Source organism: Mycteria americana, chromosome 1 (assembly GCF_035582795.1).
Source record: "Mycteria americana isolate JAX WOST 10 ecotype Jacksonville Zoo and Gardens chromosome 1, USCA_MyAme_1.0, whole genome shotgun sequence".
NCBI classification, from domain to species: Eukaryota; Metazoa; Chordata; class Aves; order Ciconiiformes; family Ciconiidae; genus Mycteria; species Mycteria americana.
The window spans coordinates 5,254,964-5,279,596 of record NC_134365.1 but is presented as its reverse complement, the minus strand read 5'-3'; the positions used below and the strand labels follow the sequence as shown (position 1 = coordinate 5,279,596).

The 24,633-nt window shown below is 40.5% G+C and overlaps 1 protein-coding gene across 1 annotated transcript in view; it reads right to left on the bottom strand.

Moving 5' to 3' along the window:
• Positions 1-24,633, bottom strand: part of TAF3 (TATA-box binding protein associated factor 3) — a 117,759-nt gene that overhangs the window by 27,814 nt on the left and 65,312 nt on the right. The window contains exon 3 of the mRNA XM_075519586.1: positions 487-2,303. Within this exon, the coding sequence (XP_075375701.1) occupies positions 487-2,303 (1,817 nt within the window). The remainder of the gene's footprint in view (positions 1-486; positions 2,304-24,633) is intronic.

Sequence of the window (24,633 nt, the reverse complement as noted above, 5' to 3'; positions counted from 1 at the left end):
CATTTCTGTCCACCTGGTAATTTACAGACTTCTACAAGCTTTGAAACAGTAGACTTTTAGAAACTAAATTTAAAGTTTATATGGAAGGTATATGGTTGCCAGCCCTACTAGTGGAACTAGTAGGCTAGTAGGATCTATAGAACAAAATGTGTGCATTGCAACACTACATGAATTTGTTGTGTGTGTGCTGTTGTTGAGTCTGAGCCCCAGCTTTTCAAAGTGAAAAGCGAGTTGAGGAAAACCAGAAGGACAATCTCACATTTCAAATTCACAAAATTGAAATTCCATTGTTTTGTCTTCCAAAGAGGGGGGACAATCACTGAAACTCTTGGGGGATGTCTTCCTTGGAGTTGTTATGTTTTAAAAATACCAAACCTGTAATCACACATCTCCTCAAAGCTCTTAAACAGTGCTCAGCAGCAAATACAGGAATCCATGTGCATTTTTCAAGCAAGTATGCCATCTCAGCTCATCTAAACAGCTTACCTTTTCATGTTTGTGTTTCTCTTTTTCTTTCTCTTTCTTTTCTCTTTCTTTCCTCTCCTTTTCCTTCTCCTTCTTTTCCTTTTCTTTGTCTTTCTCCCTTTCTTTCTTTTTCTTCTTCTCCTTTTTGTCTTTCTTCTTCTCTTTTGGTTTCTCTTTGTCCTCAAACAGTTTTTCAGGAAGCATTGGAGACAAGGAAGGTAACATGCTGGGAAGCCTCATGGCAGTTTGTGCGCTGAACAAGGGCAAAGTCGCTTCTTTGGGAGGTAACACAAGAGGTGCTGATGGAGCCTTTATCTTATCTTCCTTAGCCTTATCTTTAAGTTTCTCTTTGTCTTTCTTATCCTTGTCTTTTTTACCTTTCTCTTTCTCTTTCTTTTTATCTTTATGTTTTTCTCTCTCTTTTTTGGTATTGCTATCTTTCAACTTTACTTTTGTGTCAGCATCCTCGAAGTCCTTTAGTTTGAATTTATAGGGATCAAGATTATCATCTTTGAGTAGTTCCTTCCACTGAAATTTCGCTTCCTTGTTTCCTTCCTTGTCTTTATCCTTCTCCTTGTTCTTTTCCTTCTCCTTGTTTTTCTCCTTGTTTTTCTCTTTATCTTTTTCCTTTTGCTTTTCTTTCTTCTTCATTTTTGTCTTCAGCTCCTTTTTCAATTTCTTTTTCACTTCTACCGATGAAGTGAACTTGGTTTTCTCCTCATAGACTTTGAGAAGAGGTTCTGGAGTTGGCGGTGAAGCAGAAGGAGAGGAGAAATAAGTGAAGTTGGTAGGTGGATTAGAAGGTGTCCCCATGTTTGCCTTTCGAATGACCTCATCAATTGAGTCATCCATTGTCCATGAAATGTCTGAACTTGAAGTCCCACCTGAGGGAGGTATTGGAGTTGCTCCTGCCTTATTTGCATTATTGGCAGAAACAGAAGGTTTAGGAGTTGTAGTCTCTGAAATAGAAAGTCTTTTAGGACTGGTAAAAATTTCCCCTTCTGATTCGGAACCAGAGGAAAACTCAAAGGGATCCGGTTCTCGTTCTGCACATGCACGAGCAATCACAGCATCAATTGAATCATCAATGGTCTTGTCCATTACTGGTACTTTCTTAGTCTGGTTTTCAATATTTGGCTTGGTGGCAGGCTCAGGTGGTGTCTGTCCTTGTTTTACTTGAATGTTTTCCTTTCCTATCTTGTCACTTAATGCAGCCAGAGGGGTTCTACTTGGTGTTTCAGGCTTGACAGGTGGTGGGGGAACATGAGCAGGAACCTTTGGACTTTTAGGACTTTTTGGGCTCTTGGCGCGACCTGGTGACTTTTTTTCTTTGGATCCAGTTTTTGGTGAACGTATGGGACTTCCAGTTACCACTGGCGAGGGCGTAGTTTTAGGTGATTTTGTCTTCTGTCCTGGAGAACTTGTTTTGGACTTTGTTTTGGGTACTAACGGCTTTGCCTCTAAAGTTTTGGGGGTTGGCACTTGCGATTTTGCAATGGGAGCCAACATTGGTGGTTCTGGTGAAGGAGGGGCTAAGTCTGTACTGTCCTGAACATGAACTGGAGAAAGCATTGGTGGTACTTTTTGAGTATTTATTGAGCTAAGAGGCTCACGTGGTTCCAAAGCTCCATCCAAGGTTTCCCCTTTGGAAACGGATAGTTTTGGCCGTTTCACAGGCGGAAATTCCTCAGCATCAGGACTTTCTAACGGTCTCTTGCTCAAGTAGTTCTCATCATTAATTGCCTCATCCTCTTCCATATCTCCCTCTTCTTCCAGTGGCACCTGCATGGCCTCTGCAGATGTACCTCCATCGGTAGGCACCTGTTCCTCTTCCTCTTCTGTAACAAAGAACATTTTAAAAAAGCATTAGGATAATTAAAATGTGTTTTACAGAAACAAAGAGGCATCAGAGCAAATGTTCACGTGCATCTCAGCCATAAGAGATAACTGGCCACCTAACAGCTTCTTACTGGTCTACTTGGAAGGAAAGTGTGGCATCTCCTCTGTCTCGCATCAGCCACCATCACAACTGGCAGGTGCCCTCATTGCAGTGTAACGTCAAACCCATGAGCGAAGGATATGAGGGTAGAGCTCTCCAATGGTGGTAGACCTTGTGGAGCAGGTCCAAAGCGACAGTTCTACCTAAAAACATCCTGATTATTTCTTACTGCGGTTGTTGGGATTACAATAACATGAACCTGCTTCATTAATTTTAAACGAAGGGAGAGAGGTTAAAGCATTTTTTGCTGTAACAAAGTGGACTGCAAAGCATACATCAAAGTAAAATTCACTGGAATTAGCTGTCTTGCTTATATATCACACAATTTTGACTGCAGGTTAACTACTAGGAAAATGTCTTCCTAAACCTGGCTTGTTTTTCCTGAAGCAGCACAGTCTAAAGGTTAAAGCAGAGAACTAAGCCCCATTCAACCTGCCAGGTTCTGTCTCTGATACCATCTTAAGAGCTTGCTGCACACGGACATTATCTGTTATGATTATATGGGGACAGCCCAGCATTGCGTGTGTGCATGTTGGTTTGGATCAGGAGTGTGCCTTTGAAATGCATCTCCCCATCATCCCTGCTTACTGTTGTTTTGTTTGCATCACGGAGCAATTCTGGAGTCCATACGCTGGCTCCCTGCTACAGTGAAACCAAAATGAAAGATATGTTGCCAGAGGAATACACCTAACATGCTCCAGTCGCAAGTAGGCATTCAGGCTATGAGACCAAAAAACCAGCTTTTGAAAATAAGATGAACCTGAAACGTGCACAGTGTGGACATCAGGCACCAACTGTTTCAAGCCAGCGTGGACACCACCTGTGTGATTGCTCTGTTTTTTTGTTTAATAGCAATTATGTTTTTCCTACATATAACACCATCTTCAGTCCTACACATGTGACATTATGGTGCAGAGAAAGGAGAAAATTCACTTGAGATCTCCCGGCAAATCCACGGCAGGTTTGAGAAGAGAACCTCTGATCTCCCCAACCACAGGCAAGCGCTTTATCCTCTTGGATACACTTCCTCACTTTCAAAATGGAATTATCCAAGCAGGAAAAAGGATTCTTAGTCTGGAATAAGAACGAGCACACTGGCGTTAACCTGACACATTTATATTTGCTGTAACTACGTCATTACACCCATGCTGGTCACCATTCCTGCATAGACAACCTCGCTTCACTTTACCCCATGTCTCTGTTTACCCACCTGCAAAAATGCATAACATTTTGCCTAGCAGGGTTTCTGCGGAAAGATATCAAGTGCCCTAAGATTCTCGCATGAAATACGTAGTAAAAAGCATTTATTATGACAGCGGATAAAACCCAACTTCTTAATGAGCAGGTGGTTTTAAAGAAGCAAACACTGAGAAACTTATAATGTTCCACTAACACCATTTAAAGTTTTGTAAGACAGCATCTTTCTGAAATTATCTCTTTTCGAGGCGTTTATTTTCAGGTTTTCTGTGCTGGTGTTTCTCTACTGTAATGTGTCAATGCTCTGATTTAGGAGAGTTGAGTCAAGAGCCCTGGGCTGCAGCACAAATCTTGCCAGCATCACAAATTAAGTAAAATGAGCTAGCAACTCTGGCTTTTGCCAGGGCCCAGAGGATTTACAGCAGCCAGCCCAGAGAGCAGACTTTGCCTGAGGATAAAGTCTTAGCCTTCCGTGAAAAACAGAAATGTTAGGGAGTTAGGTTTTGCCTGGCTGGGCACTGACATTAAATTTTTTAAACTGCAAAGTTAGAGTATAACTGAGAAATCACTGTGGACCGAGCCTGCACCTGCTATGGGGGAAAAAAATCTGCTTCCAGATCATGGAAGTCATTTCAATCTCTGTTTAAGCTGCTGCAGAAATCAGCTGCCTTCATCTGCTCAAAACTGTTTTGGAGATGAAGAATTAGCATTCATCAGATGTCATACAGCACCGGTTGCTACCAAGCAATTCCCTCCCAACGCCATTCAACCTAGTTTGCCACTGAGAGTTTGTTTTCCTTTAAAATTTTAAAGAGATAAAATTTAAAACAAACACCGTACTTTAAAACCAGGATTTAGAGAAGTCTTCTGCCTCGGCTACAAGATGAAAAGTGGAGCCAAACTCAAACATTAGGAAAGACAGGGTTTGATCACGCAGACTTGAGAGATAGTAACATAAACCATTTTAATATAAAAACCACAGGGATAAAAAGAGTCAATAAAGTGGAAGAGAAACTACTGCAATGAACAGTAAAAAAATTACATTTACTAGAAAAATCAGAACATTTATCTGCTAAAGATTTCTGCCCTGTGTCTGCTTAAACAGCCACTCTGTTATACCGTGTCTCACCGAAGTGCACTGCAATATTTCATATTTTTGTAACTCCTTCCCATCCCAAGGTGCTTCTCATGTTTTACCTACTCAGGATTGCAGAAAACCAGCAGCTGCTGGATCAAAGGCGAAAAAACAATTTCAGAGGAGGTTTGGAGAACAGGGACCGGAGTTTTGTACAATAAAAAAAGAGCATTGCTTATTTTTTTTTTAATAAGGCCAAGTAAAGTTTGCACCAGGCCCACGAAGTTGCTGTGATCTTGTGTGGAGATGCCAGGGAAGGGCAGAAAAGGCTAAAGGGCAGTTTGTAGAGGTGAGACTAGAAATCGGGGTGTCTTGGCTCCAGCTTTCATGCACATTCCTGCAAGCCACAAAGACAACTTAGTAAGGAAGCAGAAGCATTACCATCCCTTTTATATGGACTTGGATTCCCCAAAACATCTGGAAAAAATTGCCTGGGTCAGTCCTGAACAATCCAGGGACTAAGGAAGTTCACGAGCACTTAACTACTGACACACATTCACCACTTTTCAGACATGCTCAGATGACAATCTGGAATCCTATCGTGGTCAAATGAAACCCAAATTTCTCTTGGAACAAGGCCACGGTCTGATCCTCAGCGAGGACTGGTTTTCTGCCAGGCAGCAGCTTTCAAACCTGAGCCACCGCAGCTGCGACTGTGGCAGAAAACAATAAAGCACTTTTTTGGGGGGGATTTTTAATTAGAGAAAGTGAAATCTCTGTCTTACGTTCAAGAGCTACAGGCTCTTTTTCCTCCAGAAGGATTCACACAGGAGCAGGAACCAAATATGGGAAAACATCAGCTTTTAAACATAATCTGCTTGACTTGGCGATGAGCATTTAAAACCACGCAGCCACTTTTTCACCTTTGTCCATCTCATTCGCTACCCGGCACTTCTCGACGAGCAATCCTTTGTGCACAGGATTGCTTTTTAACTCTCTTTACTGCCATCTCTCCCTATCTCTGGCCACCTTATTAATGATCCGACTCTTGAGTTAGCATCTATAGGTCAAATGGATATCACCTCGGCCATCTGCCCTAATAACTCTCTCCTGTAATGAAAGGAGACTAGAGCCGTTTGGGAGGTTTCTCAAGATAACAGATATATATATATATTTTTTTTTGGTTGTTGTTAGAGAAGTCAGTGCTGGATCAATATTAATGCTCACATTACTAAAGCTATACAGAGCAATTGTTTATTATGTCAGCGGGCCCACGTGCAGAGCCCGGGTTCAGCCGACGCACAGGTTACAGGAGGGATGGGTTCAGCCGTCGCAGAGCAGCCCCGAAGGTGAACTTGTCCAACGCTGAAATAAAACAAGCTGACAGCTGTTAGCACGCTGCTTCTGAGAAAACTGTTTGTTAAGACAGCATTTCTTACTAGAGCATATTAGGATGTGTAACATCGCCCGTGCCTATGCAACGAGGCAAGTTCTTCACTTTCATGACAGGATGATTTTGAAGTTAAGGGAGGAAGGAATCCACTCCTCTCTTGACACGGGTCTGCAGAGCGATCTCAGGCAGGTCACACTATGTACTGTTGTCTTCCCATCCGACAAGCGATGATAATTTCATCTCACAGAGGCCCTGTAAAAGCTGAACTTGACAAATACGTAGCTCCTCGGGATCTCTGGACAGAAAGCGTTAGAATTCCAAATGCAAGCCATGGGGATCTGTCACCACTTCAAACGCTGGAAAATTTCTTAAGCTGAATAGTTCAGGCAAGAAACCAAAACTCCTGCACCTTTTTAATGAAAAACCACTAAAGAAGCACAAGATTTCTTTCTTTGTACATCATGTTCCTGTAGCACAGCAGGGACTCCAAAACTAAAGGCTTATTGAATATATACCTTCTTAATTTGGCCACGGCTCAGTTTCAGGACAGCAATACTCAACACTTCAGTAATGAACTTCCAAGTTCACGATGATCGAGGGACTGTTTGTCCCTAAAACTGACACAGGGGTAACAAAGGAACGGAAATTCTGCCTTTATTGCAGAAAAAGAAGTGCAATCACCTGTACCGTGCTATCATGCTCTCCTGGCTGCCTCGTTAGAGGAGGCTGCACACATTGCTTTTTCAACAACAGGTCAGATGAAAGTGAAGGCAGGAAAAAAGAGATGCAAAACTCTTCTGATTGAAGAGAAATGCACCTATGTATAGACATTCTGCAAGCAAGAAAACCTATGACACACACACATATATAAAAATATATATATATAAAATTAAAATTGTCATCATCTTGGTCATTACCAGACTTTTTACTTGGTAGCTTCAGAGATAGCAGCATAAGCACTTACAGCTAGATGCTGTCCTAAGGAACACTGCACAGATTGGGACAGACAAGATCTCTGCTCGGCTCTTGACCTTGCCAAAAACTCTCTGTTGGCCACCATTTCATTTAAGCAAAGTTCCAGTCTCTCTTCTGGAAACTGGATTAATATTGCCCTATGTCACAGGGTGGTGGTAGGATAAAATCATTTGGCTAAGACCTGGCGATCTAAGAATAAACCGGTATTTCCTAGGTACAAGATGAAGCAGAGTCAGACATGCTGGCCTAAAGATGGACACCACTTGCTGAAGAAAGCATAACACGATGTTAGTGACAGCAGCCTCTTACCTCCAATGCAATGGCTAATGTATTAATTGCACAAAGCTCTGGCAGGTAACAATAGTTCCTGTGGAAGCCAATTCTTGTTATTATAATAATGCAAGATTGTGGCATTTGGTATTTGATATTAACTTTAGTATGCCAGATAAACAGTATCAGCTATCAGAGCAAACCCACTAGGATACAATTCTGAAGGAGCAGATGTTTCCATGTAACTCATACACGCCTATTTTCAATGATTAAATTTCTTCCATAACCCTTTCCTCTTTAAACAGAATTTGAACATTTTATTTTCTAATGGAATGCAACGTGGCCAAATAAAGATCTATCAGTAGATCACTCATTTCTTTCACGCACAGTTCTGCTCATATCAGGTCTCTCTGCTCCTTTGCACTGCATGGTACCAAGTACCTAAGTATGGAAGTTGAAAGCGTCAGGGTTTTTAAGGAAAATTAGGACTCATGAAAGGAAATAATGTGTCAGTGCCTGCACTGAAATCTTCAACACATCTTTCTTTCCAAGCATACGCTCCTTAGGACCGCATGGATATCGAGCTGAAGGTTTTATACACAAGCCAGTTTAGCCTCTCAAATACTAGAAAGGAAGTGATCATTCCCACCCAACATATGAAACTTTTTACTGAAAAAAACCCACCAAAAAACTTCCTGAAGACTTCCAGAATAATTTTCTTATTGTCTAGATAAAGCATGAGATTAAGCCAAAGATATCTTTTGGGAAATTTTAAGTCACTAAGTCAACAGCTTAATATCCCTATCATAGCCTAATAAGTAGGGGCTTTTGACTTCTTTTAAAAGTGAAAAGATTTTTTCTTATGCCATGATAGGTTTTATCTCTTTAACTTGTAATAACAATGGCCTTTTCCCAAAACAAACAGAAAGTGTGCTCATAGTCCATAAAGGAAATTAATGGAAGAGTGACAAAATTCAATCCTGATATCCTACAGACCAATATCCTGATACTCTAATGCAAAATGAACACACTAAGATACCTGCAATACAGTTTGAGCTTAAAATGCCAGATTTTATATAGATATATGTGTACATATATATGTTACATATATATTATTATATATATAATTTCTCTGCCATATGAACACAACTGATCACTGATGTGACTGGTTTACCAAACAGGCGATACACCAACAGATTTCTCTTTTACTGTATAAAGGACCTATTACTTTTACTGTATTAAAAAAACTATTACCAAGCCCTGACATTTTCCAGTTAACACTTTCTATGGGAAGAGAGCTGGTAAGACAGCACCATCAAGGAGCTCATCTTCCACGTGTCTCAAATTTTTCCACTGACATTGCCAGCGAGTTCATTCCAGTGCCTTCTCGGTATGTTCTAAAATGCAGAAACCACAAATACATTAAAAAAAAAAAAAAAAAAAAAAAAAAAAAGAGCTTTCAGGTGTGGCTAGTGATTTTGCATACATAACTGAAACACTGTAAAGAGGATGTTAAAGGTGCCTGAAGTTAAGCATACAGACTCATTAGTCACATTGGAAAATTTTGGCCCAAGTGGCTGGGTGGTGCCTTCAACAATCGGTGTCACTCTGGATTGAACTTGCAGGTGTTCAACAAGGCTGACTGACTTGGTGTATACATTTATCAGTCACCCCCAAAAGTAGTTCTTTATTTGTCCAAGAAGCTGCAAGTGGTCAACAAACGCCCTCTCCATCCCTAATGACAAAATACATCCATCCATCTTGAAACACGGATGATAGCAATAATCTGGTTCAGGACTCTCAAATTTCCAGACCAATTCAGTTACCTCTCCACCCTGTTGAACAACTGCTTCATGCTCTTGATAAGGCATTTCTTGGTATGAAATCAATGGAGATGAACTTTTGAACATCAACATGAGAACAAGAAATCCATAGTTTGCCAGAAACAAACCACAACTACTAACGCTGTAGTTCTACATCACAGCGTTGCTTTAAAAAGAAACGGTCCCATCCTTTCTTTTGTCCTGGTTCAAGCATTTGCGCAGGAAAATGGGGAACTAATTGAGGCTAAAATAAGAAAGATCATCCGTTAGTTTGAACTCAAATCACCAATCTGGTCTGTCATGATACTACTCAAACTTTTGGGCTAGAACAAGCCAGAGGAAAGTCCTGCACCTCCTTTCTTATATCACCACCTTGCCCCTTACCCATAGTGAAGTGACTTAACGGGCTAACTCAGATGGAAATATATCTGGGGGTGGAAGAAAAAAAAAAGAGAAAGCATTTTTCTGTCTAGTTGGCAAAGTAAAAAGCTCACCTAAGGATCACGCAAGCCTAAGGGTGTGGGAAAGAAGAGCAGAGAGGTGCGGAGCATCTTTCGGGCATCAGATCTTAGCTTAGGGTATAATGTGCAACTTCGGCTTCCAGTGCTGCTTTAGGATACTGGATGCAATGAGAATAACACTTTCAAATACTTACTAGTGGTGGTCCTCATTATAATACGTTTTAGAATATGCAATGTTTATGAAGCCAAACTACCCAGGATTCTTAAAATGACACACCCAGCTTCCTGCTGAAGACAGAAAAACAGCGTTGGCAGATTGTTATCAGCTACACTCACAATCTCTCTCTGACCTGACAAAGTATCAGTCCTGCATTGGCGCTGCATGTAGCAAGCAAAATGTGTTTTCGTCTAAATACAAAGAGGAAGACTTTCTTTTCGCTTTGACTTTTTAATAGTGGCTCAACAGTTTTTGTAGATTACACATACATATATGAATAAATGCACGTGCATGGCAGTGCTATGCTAATGTGTCTGGAGCTGTTATGCAGACTTTGGATAGAGAGTAAAAACAACCACAGTAGCATCTTTAGGAAGCGATCGAGGGAGAAGACGCGTGAGAACCAGCCAGCTCCCTATCAGGAGGGCAGCCTCGCTTCAGTCACTTTGGTGTTGCTCTGAATTACCTGTGTCTCTCCCCTGAAATCTGCAGAACAGAGCGTGATGCAAAAACCACTGCCGTTTGATCAAAACATACGGCCAGGGACAGAAAACCTCCATAACAAAATCTGGATTAATCTGCATGCTTTTTATTTTACTTTTTACTCCCTCTGGGGTGTACAATCCTTAACAGAATCGGGAACTCGCCCTGTAGTATGCGTGCAGGCGTAGAGGTTTTTTCTTTAAAGGAACATTTTGACTTCTAAAAAATGAAATTATTAGCAAAGACAAGGTAATTAGGCAATGACAATTCATAGAGTACAACCAATCAATAACAGAGTACATTAGCAAGACTGACAGAGGTGTGAAGCCGATACGTTATAAATGGCTCTATACTGACCTGTAAAAATGCAGCGTTTCCCTAACATTCGGCACAATAAAAAACTAAAATGCTATATAAGCAAGCCAACCTGAAATGACACCTAGTATTATAAATGGCCTAATCTATATGTTAATACTGTTGTATCACATAACTGCAGCAAGACTAAGATAACAATATGACTTTGGGGTTTCTATGGCTACATCCTGGGCTAACGTGCCTGAAAGGGCTTGCTGCTGACACCACACAAGCTTTCTGAGTGCTTCTCTTTGGTTATTTATGATATGATTTATGATAACGACAACATCTCCTATTTTCTCCCCTCGTCAGATACAATAAATTGCCATCGTTAATCACCGTTCTTGCTTCAGCTATGATTACAATAGTATAATAGGGCCTAGCTATGGTAATACTGTGTATTAAGGTGTTTTTTCCCCCCCTTTAAAGAAATACGCACAAGTAGATCTTTGTAGCCGATGTCAGTACCTGTGGTATTTTAATAATCTTCCTGGAAGTATTTCTGGATGAGAATTTCTGTTACAACTAAGATTCGGCACCGCTCTTCTCGCAAAGATTGAATTTATGATCTAAAGACTCAAAATCCACGTCGTATTATCTGTATCTAACAATTCTCGAATGTAATACGAGGGGTTTATACGTATTTTTCTTACAAAAGGAAAGCAGACGGTCAGTCTTTTCACTTTGCACCTCTGTATCTAATCTTCCTGGCTAGGCTTTCCAAACCAGCTTTTCAAGTATCACAAATCTTACTAAAAACAAAACCACTGAACCTATATAAACATTTGGAAGGATTTTACAGTGCTTTTCCTTTTATATATTATGGTCTTGTATAAGAAAATATACTGTTCTACCTTCAATAAAATCCTGTGCTAAAAACCTCCAGACTTTTAAAATATTTTAGGAAGCAACTATTTATACGCCCTAGCAGAGGAACAAACTAGGTATTTATTACATTGTACTGCCTGTACTTCTGCCATACTAGTAATTTTTACTTGGCATTGCAGAATTTGTTTGAGTCCTTCACAGATTTGCAACCTACATATACATTCAGGTACTTGGATTCAGAAGTGAGAAAATACAGTGATTATTTAATATCTTATTTTGCAACAGAGCTAAAGAACCCCAGAAATGGTAAGGCATAATTGTCCCATAGACATCACATATTTCTTTTACCATATTACTTCAGACCTCACCCTTGCTTCCCAAAAGTTCCAAATTTAAACCCCAAAAGCTTTGCTTTCTGTGTAATGTGCCCATGACAGCAGAACTGTGGTTTAGGGCACAGGTGCTAGAATTTAAGAGTCACATTTCTTGTCCTCAGGAGTCTCGGAGACAGCAAGTAAGAGACAGACACGATGGCACGATGGGGTATTTTAGATTTTATTAATAAGCATATTTCTATTTATGTTGCTGCTATAAATAGCTAACATGCCCTTCAGCCCAGCTATCATTAGCGATCCAACTTGTTATTGGTTTTGTGGCAAAGGTAGAAGAGATGGGAGGGGAGACGGTGGCAATACTGATCAGCGCAGGGAAGATGTTTGACATTTAAGTGGTAGCATGGAAGAAATGGGAATATGAAGCGGTCGCCTATTGAATGATGAGCTCATCTCAAAGTTCAGAGGATAAACACGGACACCGCTGGGCTAGGTGTGGCACAAAACCCAGGTGGAGAGAGAACACCTCTGCGAGACCAGGTCTGCAATCAGCTACAATTACCTGCGTCTGCTTGTGACTTGCTTTACTCCCTCAAAAGCAAACCTGGGCTATTTTGGGTATTAATCTGTTATATACCTGCTCACATGATGGAGCTTCTGCAAAAATGCATTACCAGAAGGAAGCTTTGGCTCAACGCAACTTAAAGACCATCATCACTCTTGCTATGCAGGACAAAGATGCAACTTTGCCATCGTAAAAAGGCTGCGAGTGTTCATATCACCTTCAAATAACTTTTTAGTTCAACAACTCATTTGGCCACTAATTGCCTTTCCGCTCCTCTTCCTATTGCGCATTACTTGCAATTGCAAGGGCACGTTCGAAACCGAATGATAAGCTGCTCAGGGCAAGAACCGTATCTGTATTTTTCAAAGTGCTTTGGTTACTTCTGGGCACTATAAAAAAACCCAAAAAACAACAGAGCACATATTTAGAAACTCTTCCCTCCATTTGATTGTCTTCATTGGATAAGGAAGGGACATGAACTATTTTCCCAGCAATAAAAAAATATTATACAAAAATGAGAAAAGAATGGGGGAGGGAGAAGTCTATTTTCAATATATGAATTGAGATGTATAAAAATGTCAACCAGATCCTGTGCTCTACAATAACATGGGAAAATTATGTCTACACTGTTACACAATCCCCTGATCTGCAGTATCTATCCATAGTGGCACAGATGAACACAACTCACTGAAATGTAATAATAATTAAAAAAAAAAATATAAAAAAGTCCTGCCATTGACTGGAAACTCCCACAAATGCAAACAGAGTTACTACATCTTCAAAGTAAAAAAAGGCATGTGTTCACCTCTCTCTTAATATATATATGCACACCATACCCAGAAGCATTTACCAAATATTCCAGCTGTTGGGAATGGGTATAGCAGCTCATTTCTGTAAGGATACCAGCAGCAATTAGGAATGCTTTTGCCATCCAGAGCAATGCATTTCTTTAAATAGTTGCTAACTCAGAAATACAAATGCAGTTCCAGCTTACAACTTTGCCTGAACAGCATCCAAAGTCTTCGCGAATATGTGCTGACAAGGCACACCCCGGGACTTCAGTACTCTGAATTGGTAGTGGTGAGTCTTGGTACATACATGAAACCTCACATTTGCTGGGAAGAATTCTGAGATACAATACGAATCCCATAACAAATATAATCTTCTTGATCTAGCAGAGAAGGAAATCACTGGTGATAAGGCTTTAATAAAGCTTGACAAGCCTCAAAATTAAATTTGCTGGGAAGGGTTCACCCCCGAAACAGATACTTTCAAGCTGTCTTCACGAAAGAAGCCAAGGAAAGACTTAAAGAGAGGAAAATGTTTACTTTAAGAGTTTTTTTTCTTATAGCTACAAATCCAATTAGTGACTCTCTTTGTCTTTCAGCCTCTCTGCTTTTAGTCTGTATGGGAGCACATGTGTGTCCCTGGCTCTCCCTGTAACCCTGCCCTGCAGAAGGTGCCCATAGGCAGAGAGAAAACTAATCAGGGCAGCGTGATCACCTATACATCTAGACAGCAGCACTTCTCAGGCGGCGACTCAACAGCCATTTGAAACCGGATCGGACAGCCCTATGCTAAGGCGGGTTCAAAATGCTGCTGTCAGCACTGCTGGAAAAAAAAGTGCTACGAGAGCATGGGGTGACCGTGCTGAGTAATAATTCTGTGGGCAGCTTCCCACTCCAGCAAGGAGCTCAATTCAGGAGGCCGTAGGAAAATTTAAACCACATCCAATTTAAAACCCCTGCTTTTTTTCCAGCGACCTTATAATTTTTCAGGGACAGCTGCTAAAATCTAGTGCTTCTTTCTGTAGGACCTCATGGATCACAGCAACATCTTCAAATAAATCTCAATTCCAAGGGAGCTCAGGGGCTAAAAACAGAGCAAAGGAGTCTGTTAGATGTTCTCACTGTACAAGAGCTTTTTTTGAGGGACAACTGGAAAGACCTCGTGGTCTTTTGCAAAGCCACAGCCATGAAACAATCCTAGGCTTCTGTAGTTGCTGCAAGCCTTTGTAGGACAATTAAGCTAAGCAAAAAGCAGTGAAAAAAACAGAGAAAAAGAATAGAAGAGAAATTCAGAGGTATCAGAGTCCTGCACGTACACTGGGAGAGCAGGGCAGGAAGGTGAAATGACTTGTGATACACTCCTCTTGGTATCACTTGCAACGGACGCAAAGTAGTAGAGGACGTTTTTGTGGAAACATAGGCAACCTTCAAAATATCCTCTCTTTTCAGAACAATTCCAACCCATTTTTTAAATAAAAAATTACAGCTCTGACCACCACCTCAAAGCCGACGTTGCGTGATGCTGCACGTTAGACTCAACTCGCTCTTAAGTACGCAGCAGCTTTCATTTCGATGCAAGGTCTGCCCCAGTGCTCCCAATGACCTTGGCAAAATTCTTCAAACAAAACAAAAACAAAACCAAAAAACACACACAAAAACCTCCAGGACCTCAGGCTCTAAAGCTATTTTAGAATTAGCTTTGAATAATTGTCCCACAATAGGAGTTTTCTTGATTAATTGCTTAAGATAAGGCCTCCTTTTCCTTGCTGGCCTCCAGTGACTCCCTCTACTTCCCATAATCACTTTTGTCTCAGTCTCCTGTTCACTGGGAACGGCTAAGAGGAAAAGCAGAGATACACCAACTCCATTACCTGAGGATTAGCCATGAGATAACCCTATGTATTCCATTACTGACCATTATTTGAGTAATTATTCGATCAAGTTTAGACCATGTGAAAGATGCACTAATTGTTTTGCAAAGCTCGCCCGAGCTGCATAACTAAGGGATGCGACTTGTGTCCTTTAACAAAACAAAAATGATGTGCTGATTACAAAGGAAAATGAGAAGTGGTTTTATATCGAACACTGCTTTAAAAAAAAAAAAAGCTAATTAGGCTTAACCAGAAGTTAAGGATCTATTTTGACCAAGTTTCCGCACAAGCTGGATTGTATACATACTTGATTACAGAAATTTTGCAGGATATTGCTTTTCCATCTGAATTATTTAAAAAATGGTACTCGGCCGTTAGTTTTCTAGCAGTTTATGAGATAAGCATCCTGAATATAGGGAAAGCAAGGATAGTGGAGAAACAAAGAGCCAGTAACCAGCAGGCTTAATTTAAACAAGAAACTTGTGCACACACATCAGCACTAGACTGAGAGGGCTTGATACCCTGATTTAAACTGAATTAATGTCTTTTAGCTAAGTAATATTTTTCTTGGACACAGGGGAGAAATGAAAAAACCCTATGAAAACAAATTTAGCAAAGGAATTGGCTTCAGTAGGCAGTTTTACATAACATTAACTTTCCACTCAGACATAAAAAACAAAAAAAATCTTTTATTTTAGAGTTGTCGGATTCCCACGTAATCTTCCTGTTTCATGGACCTGAGACTGGTACACTACCAGGTGACTCCCTGCCGAGAGGGAACTGAAATTCCCAGGGACACCAGCCGATGCTCTACAAAGAGCCCCAAAGAAGCCACAAACTAAAGACAACTTCTTCATCTTGAGATACAAAACTTCCCTTAGCTATCAAACACAGCAAACCATTTACAGCCGATGCAAAATTAATCTGTAACCATTTATTTGATCTTCTTCTTCTTCTTCTTGTTCTTGCCACACTCTCTAAACCCGTGTTCTTAAAACCACCGCTGTAAAAAAAAATCTACAGCCTTTATTTTTAAAAGCCCATCAACCTTCCAGCTCCAGTAGATCTCATGTAATACCTCGTATAAGCTATTTTCTAGACATAGTTTCCTCGTAATTGTAAGTGCCATTCTGGTAGATGGATATAACCAGCCCGTGCTAGCATCTGGAGGGCTAGTTTGGCAATTTTTAACCTAGGTTGCTTGTCTGTCTTCCAGCTCTTGGCTAATGCAGGTAAAGCTTCCACATGGCTTCCATAAACTCAGACCTTTACCACCTCTGTCTTCATGAGTTTTGGGGGGGTGGAGGGGAGATTTATCTATGGCAGTGAGCATGAACTGTTGGTATTCTCAGGATTCAGGCAGAACGAAGCGCGCTCACCCATGGCGAGGGAGCTCCTTCCAAGCTAGGATTAAAGCCAGTGATAGGGAAGCTTGGGTTTTAATGGATAAATTGTTGCAGACTATGCTCAGCCAAACACTTTTGCTGATGAACGGGACTTGAACTTCGGTGGGGAGGGGATTATCTTCCTGCAGTGGCATGTAATTTTTAAGAACACCCCCCTATTAACCTAGTTACGTGCCAAATAGTAAGCAGCAGTTTGACCCAAATCCTATTAGCAACAACAATCTGTCGTTACGTCCTCTCCCCAAAATGAAATATGCTCCGGGATGCGTTACAGAGAAATAAATTGAAATGCGGGAGGTTTTCTGCATTAATTTCTCCCACCTCCCAATTCAAATTGTAAATTCATGGGGCAGGGACCTGAATTATGTTTGTAAAGCACTGCCTTCACCCACACTGCTGCATGAATAAATCATGAACAGAAACAAGACTGAAGATTTTCTTTCCCATTTCTTTGTTTCTTCTTTTTGTTCCGATTCCCTGTTTTCTCTCATCCTTGTATTTTCCTCCTTTTGTTTGGACTCCATTGCCTGCCCCTCCCAAACCCCAGAAAATATTACAGTTTTTCTGCCTTTTTCTTGTCCCTCATTCTAAGCTTTCTCTTTTGCTAACATTTCGCAGAAACAGAAAAACCAGAAGAGGGAAGAACACATTTGCTTTTCATGTCACTCGGGGTATTTTCATGAAGGAGACTGGTGGCCAAAGGCAAGGCTGAAGCACAGGGTAAAGGACAAAACATCCAGGAAGCCCACGAAACACTGGACTGTAAGAAGTACCAAGAAGAGGAAGAGGAGATAAAGAGGACTTACACTAAGTAAGTATTTCAGGGCCAAAATGAGGAAGATGGGACAAATAAGGATGTGGACACATGGTCAAAGCGACTGTGGAACAAGACAGAATGTGAATGGGGAGCAATTGCTTGCTAGTTTGGTTTCTCCATCACATGATGCTAAACCCTGAAAGCTTTGGTCCTCGAACACTCATTTAGGGAGAGCCTCTTCACTCCTGAGTTCTTCCATCTCACACCTGTCATGGCAAATACTGTGGCTTCATTTCTTATGCACGTCCAGGAAAATAAAAAACGCCTGAGGATACTTTTAGATAAGAAGCTGTTCAGATGTGACATATCTCAGCAGTTATTAAAAAGTAATTACACCTCATATTCTCATGAAGCATTCATTACTTTCAGAAGGGATTTAGATATCTAACTTTTAGATATATAACTTTTGCAGATCCTGCTTTATTATTCATATGTTATAGTAGAAACCAGGAATAGCTGAAGAAGCCCAGTTTGGTCACTAAGTTACAGACTGTCTTGCTTAAAATGGTGAATTCAGTGTGACCATGCCAAACCACGAGAATATATCTGTCTAGCACATTACGGCCAAGATGAATTAGCTTATAATCTCTTGGGTTTTTCTGGTTTCTAATATAACGCTCAAGAGGATGAAGTTGCTTGCCACGATCAGCAGCCTGGGACACGGGCTACCAACACCGTCTAATGTAGACTACCTTAGAGCATGGCTGCATGTTACGCTTGCTTCAAGCACAGCTATGCTCTGACATTCATCCCACAGCATCCAGTGGCCGTGCAGCCACAGGGCAGATCAGTTCAGTGAGCTGAAGGAAAAGCCAAATTCTCCTCTCCATCCTCCCTGAAAAAAACAACTTTAAGCCTAATAAACTTATTTAACCAACTCAAAGCAAAGAGGGAGAAACAACTAGCCAGAGATGAGAGCACGCCTGCTCCTCTTGGCTGTATTCCACAGCTACAGCAGATAAACCTTCTGCCCAGCACGTAGCAGCCTACGTCAGACACGGGGCTATGACTTAAAAGAATGGCACACAATGAAAACACAGCGTTCAAGGTCAGTATATCACAGTACACATACACGATTTTTTGTTGCTAACTTTGCGTTTTGTATTTTAGTAGACCTATGAGCCCTTTCAGGTGAGATGGGACTTCCTTCATCTTCTCTTAAGGGTAGATACGGACGCTTGGGTACCGATTCAGCCTCCTGCTGCAGATGGAGAAAGTTCAGGAGAAGACTTATTCAGATCTCTTACTTTGTAGTAGGACAGAGGATTCTTTTTCCAACTGGGGCAAGAGGTTTATTTATTTTTCCTGAATGGCATCGTTGACTCAGCAGAGATCACTCCTCAATGTACCTTCTAAATTTTGTTTTGTTTCCCCCTCTTTACACCATATTATTGCCTAATAAAGTGGGAGAGGGAAAACCCTTTCCTCTCTCCCTCCCACCAAGAACTGCCACTGCTCTGAGCTGAAAGACAGACAGCAGAATAACTTCAGATAATGTCTAGAAATCTCTCTCAAAGATGAAATATCACTGAAACGTACAAAAAGGACTTGCCACCACTTCTTTTGTAGGGAGCTAAAGTGCCTTTAACAAAGAATTTCAGACCCACAAATATTTAAGTTGAATTTGTTTCAAGTGCTTGATAAGACCCTGGCAGACATCAAATTCTTGTTTTATTTCTGAGCTTCCCCCCCCCCTCCTCGATTTCTGGGCTAGAGAAACAAACATAAAACGTTGGTGTACTCTGTGTACACCCAGGAACTCATTAAGTTCAATCAGAATGACCTCCAGAACTGTGGGATGAAGTAACAAGAAAAATAAAGCATTAGGAATTTTAATACAATATCTACTAGCTTCCTTTTGCCATAAATTCTTTATGGGTCTCTGCTACCGTGGGATAAATATCTTGTGCTCTGGCTATTAAAGGTTTCCTACAAAAATCTAAGATTTACTCAGCTATCTGCACAGAAAGATGTTTAAAAAATCTAGGTGCCTTACGGGGAAAAAGAAATCTAACCATAAAATTTCAAGAACAAGGACACCTTCTTAATCCTCTATGTAAGAAAGGTGTTGTCAGGACTTGCATCTATGCCTTCTGCAAATTAGAAAAGAAAAAAAATAGTCAGTTATGGTCAAAAGTATAAGGAACTGGGAGGAGAAAAGACAGGTAACAATTTTAGTCAGGACACCTGAGAAACTGTAAATACGCTATATCCATTTTTAATACGCTACACCACCACAAGAGAATATTACCCTTGACATATACCAGACATGCTGCATGACAGAGTGGCAAAAAATATCATTTATCATAAGCAATATGATTAATAAGCTCTATGACTGCTCAAGAATAGCAGGTATTTAGAGACACAAGATACTCGATTCAGAATAAAAGTCTAAATTCATTCTTGCTCAGAAATAATATTTTTGCCAAGACACTGTTTTGGGAATTTTCTATTACCAAGACCAGATATTTGAGGACAACCTGCTCATGCCACAGCCAGGTATTTTTACAGGCTCTTCATCCACAAATGGCAAATAATTTGCACAGACAAACAAAATCAGTGGTCTCATCTTACAGAGGAAAAAACAAACAGGGCTCAGAAAGGACAAACTATTTATGTATGCTCACTGTCACACAAAATACTGGTGGCAGAGCTGAAAATTAGTAGTATAGGATGAGTTTGGATATCTAACACCGAACCTGCCAGTTTACCTTTTGCTTAAGAGAAGGTGGAATATGGCTAATGAGGTATTTTTTATACAGTCAGAAGGAGAAAGAATCCATCTCTCACTCCTTGGATTAGGGGACATGTCTTAAAAAAAAGGACATGTTGGTGTTTGTTCATCTGCAGTATGATCTGCATCTCTCCTTAGGAGAGGCAAGCTCCTCCTGCCACTGAAAGAAACCATAAGCAGTTTCTTCTGGCAGAGAGAGTAGTTTAATTCCTTGCAATTCATTAGCTACTTTGGTCACCGGGTTATGACTGATTTGGGAATGACCGTCACTTTGTGGCTGACGTCCCATTCAGAAAAGGTATAGTTTTAAATTTTAAAATAAATCACAAAAGGACTGTGAGATTGTAACATCCACTTTTTTACCACGTCCTTCTCCCTGCCTCTGCCTCCCCCCAACACGGATTAGGATGGGGAGAGAGATGAATTATCTCTGGAGAACTATAGAAGATAGAATTGATTTTTGGTAAGAACTCCAAGGAAGTTCTTAATACCGCCTTATCTTTGTGAGTAATACAGAAATGTTCCTCCGCCGAGTGAGCACCTATCTTCGAACCTATCCTTGCCAATGTTATCTCTACAGAAAAGCAGCTTTGAAGGATAGAAAATAATATATGTTCCCCATTGGTTGAAACGAGTTGTGTCAAAACTTGTAATACGGACTTTAGGTTCTACACTAGATTATTTCCATAACTTAGGGGAATTCAACAAGTTCGCTGTTGTGACGCTAGCATGAGGCCAAGATAAGATTTGCCCATCTCGCATAATGAAATTTAATAACTGTGATGCACTTCAGAGCACCTGCACAAACCTAATGATGTTTAATGAAACCCAAATTCACAGTCTTGCATGTTAATATTTTTATTACAGGGTGAATTTGTGAAGCTTCTTTAAATCTTAAAATAAATCTAAAAAAGCCATCATCTTGAAGTATTTCTTGAAGAAAGGCAGCAAAGTCTAGGTTTATAAGGGGAAGCAACCTCCTATTAGCCTGCTAAGAACAGATGGAAAAAATACATGTAGTTTTGGATGCACAAGCTATTTACCAGGACCTTGCGTGCTTGCAAGTTTTTGGGTTTGTTTTTTTCCTGACCACAACAGGAGGTCTAAGAGGAGGTATTACCTCCTCCTACAAACTGTCTGATCCTGGCTGCAACATTATCAACACAAATATTGGACTGTCCCACCCCTAATAATTTAGGGTAGTTCCCCCCCCGCCCCCCAACTTCTGAGCATTTAGGTCAAATGGTCGATTTTCTGGGAAAGAGAAGCCTTTGATTCAAAAGTTCCCATTTCTAAGACAGGCTCATTTAAATGTGCATGAATCACTGAACGTCATCTTCTTGCCAGTCCAGGGTTATGCTTATATATAATACTTTCCTCTTTCTTTTCAGCCCTTGACAACTAGCAAGGAGAATACATACGGAAAGCATCTTGCAGCTCCTCTAAAAACAATCCTCTGCTGCAGCCGAGCAGCCTCTCCCAAGAAAAAGAAGAACTTTTTGGGCATCTGCCGAAGCCAGTAATTCTGTTCTTCGCACTCCCAGGATTTCTGCTATCTGATGGAATATTTAAGCGGAGACTTCATTCCCCCGGCGGAGCGCCGACTGCTCAGCCACTCCACTCCGGTGTTCAATGAGCTCTTGTGTTCTATTACAGAAGAAATGCGATTTTCTGCCCAGCTGGAAAATGATACTTCTTCCTAGTGCAGAGATTTGTACCCCACTCTAACCCTTCTAAATAGGTCACAGTCACATTTTCACAATACTACCAATATATCCCTTCAGAAAATGCAAAAGCTTACTGCACCCAGGGCAAAGACTATCTAACATGGAATACAGCAGACTCTCTCCTTAGAGAGGAAAAATAAATAAATCAAACTAAGGAACACGTTACATCTCTCTATAAAGCCTCTTCCTCCGATCCGGTGGGTTGGAATAGCCCTCCCGTATCTCTTTCTCTCATCGACTTCCCTATTTCAAGCAGATTTGAAGGCCCTGCTCTGCCAGTAACCGGCTCGGCGGTGCTTGACAAGCCACAGCTCTGTGCCTTACTCCCACCCTCTATCAAATAGGGATTATTGATATTTTTCCCGAGTGCTTTGAGCACTCTGAGTGTACCAGGAAGCCTTATTTATTCATTTGCCTGCCCCAAATCAAAAGGCTCTGTCAATCCTACTGGGCAGGATGCTACAGCGTTACTGTTCTACGCGGTGCAAGTCTGCCAAAAAACTGGAGACGTCCAAAAACATTAGGAGTTTGAGGTCTAGTGAGATGTATTGAGGAAACAATTCAAAAGTGCCATGTTATTTAATTTCTTCTTCAGAGGTCTTCTGTGCATGCTTTTCTTTTGCTGTTTTACCAGTCAAATACAGTAATTAAGCACTGGTTAACGTGCCCTTCAAAAGCACACGCTGTTCCCAGCTACCTTAGTGTAAATCTGGACTAAGCTTAAAAAAGCCAAGAGAGTTAAACCCTGCATGTGAGCGGACTGAAACTTTCAGTGTCAAAATACATTTGAGGTAAAATGAATCAAAACGTGGAGAAAGGGGATGCTCAGAATTGATTTTTCCAACAAGGCATTTACAGGCACTCAAAACATGATCTCCACTTCAAACATAAAATAGTCATTGTGCTGATTTGTTACAGTACGACTTGCTAACGTATTTGATTCCACATTATCTGAAACTCCTAGTTATCCGAGGTCTCATCTTCTTAATGGAAGGGAATGTACAAAAGCGGAGCACTCACTTTAACACACAATGTATTATCTATACAAATTGGTACTCATTCAACAGACAAACTTAAAAACCAAATTATGGTTGACTATCAATTTGATACTCTGCAGCAGAAAACACCGCTTAAAGCCTGATAGCTTATAAAGCCTTTTAACGATATTTCTTGGCATTACAAAATACCAGATCTTGACTACGTGCTAGGACTCTATTAGAAAGCTCCCATCAGAAGAAAATTTTTGCTAGTTGCTTGTTACAGCTGAGACCTTACCAAATATTAAACAAATATCGTACTGTGGGCTAAGATAGCAATATTATAAAAATGTTTCTTGGCATAATACCCCACTGCTGTGTCAAAAGCAAAGATTCCTGCTGAAGCAACATGCCGGGTATCTCAAAGGAAATGATTTGGAAGCAAATTTCACAGGCAATCCTGACCTAAGACACCAATCTGGCAGCCGGTGAATTTCAACTTTTATCTTTGCTTCACCACAGATGCCTCTAAACTAAGTTGCCTGAAAAACAAATCAGAGCCTTGACTCAGTTTCCCCACTTTTAAAGACTGCAGAACCTACTTGAGAACAGTGAATTAAAACTCAAACATAGAAACATAATTCACCAAACATGTATATGCGCACGCATGCAGAAATGCAAATTGCTTTTCCATTCCAACAGACTTTCTGCATTTAACAAATCCAGATGCTAGAGGTATTACCATTCATTTAGATATTTCTACATGGTAGCAAATAATACTTTCTAAAGCACACAGGTTTTTGCCTACAGCATTGATATTTTTTAACTCAGGGCCATATTCTCAACAGGGCTTCAGTAATCTAGGAACAACAACCCCAATAACTTTCAACAGAAATACTATTTTATATTTCTTAGGCACTCAGAAGAACCTACCTTAATTTGCCAACTCCTTTAATTAAAACTTATTAGAAGTTCTAACTTGCAATCAAAATTCTGTAATAAAAATTGTAAACCCCACATCTCATTCTACAGCTTTTCATCAGGATATAAGCCAGATCCTAGCCGTATAGTATCAGACATGCTATTAACAACACAGCACACTACACAGTTTACCGAATAAAAATTCAAGTCCACAGTACAGTGACAGATATTTGGATGCTACTGGGCAGTTCATGTTATAAACAGAGGCATTTCTCTTGAAAGTTCAATAAGGTTGAAAACCAAAACAGTGATACGGCATCAGGGATTTATCATCTAATAATAAAAGAGTGTTTGTTCCTCTGGATCTGCTCCTAACAAGTGGAGTCTCATGCAGAAAGAGCAGGTTCAGTAGGCATGCAGCTTTTCAATTGCATTCCTTATTGTATGCTTTATATTAAAGAAAGCAATTTAACTTTTGAGGACAAGAAAATTATCTTGAAACTGAAGTCCTGCCTAAGCTCAAGGCCAAGCTAGAAAAGAACATATAAAATTATTAAAAGGTCTTCAATTATTACTATAGCAGGAACACTCGCAACAGCTATAATTCAGGGTGCCTACACATTTTAATTATAACCCCCATTTTCAGCAGGTTATAGCTTTCCCTATCATGCTAAAATTTATCAGGTCTGGCCTGTCATAGCCTTTAAAAAAAAAAAAAAGTTTAGGCCATATTACTCACTCCTGCTCAACTCATGGGAAAGTAGAACAAAACCAGAAGTAACTGCAGTTCTGCTGCTCCATAGGTGACAGAGCAGAGGTGGAAACCACGTGAGCAACCTCTCCTAATGGTGCTTTGGCGTTCTGTAGTGAAAACTAGGTATGGTATCACTGAATCCACTCATGTAAATTCAATAAAGTATAAAATAATGAAAGCGAGAATTTACACGGCTGTCAA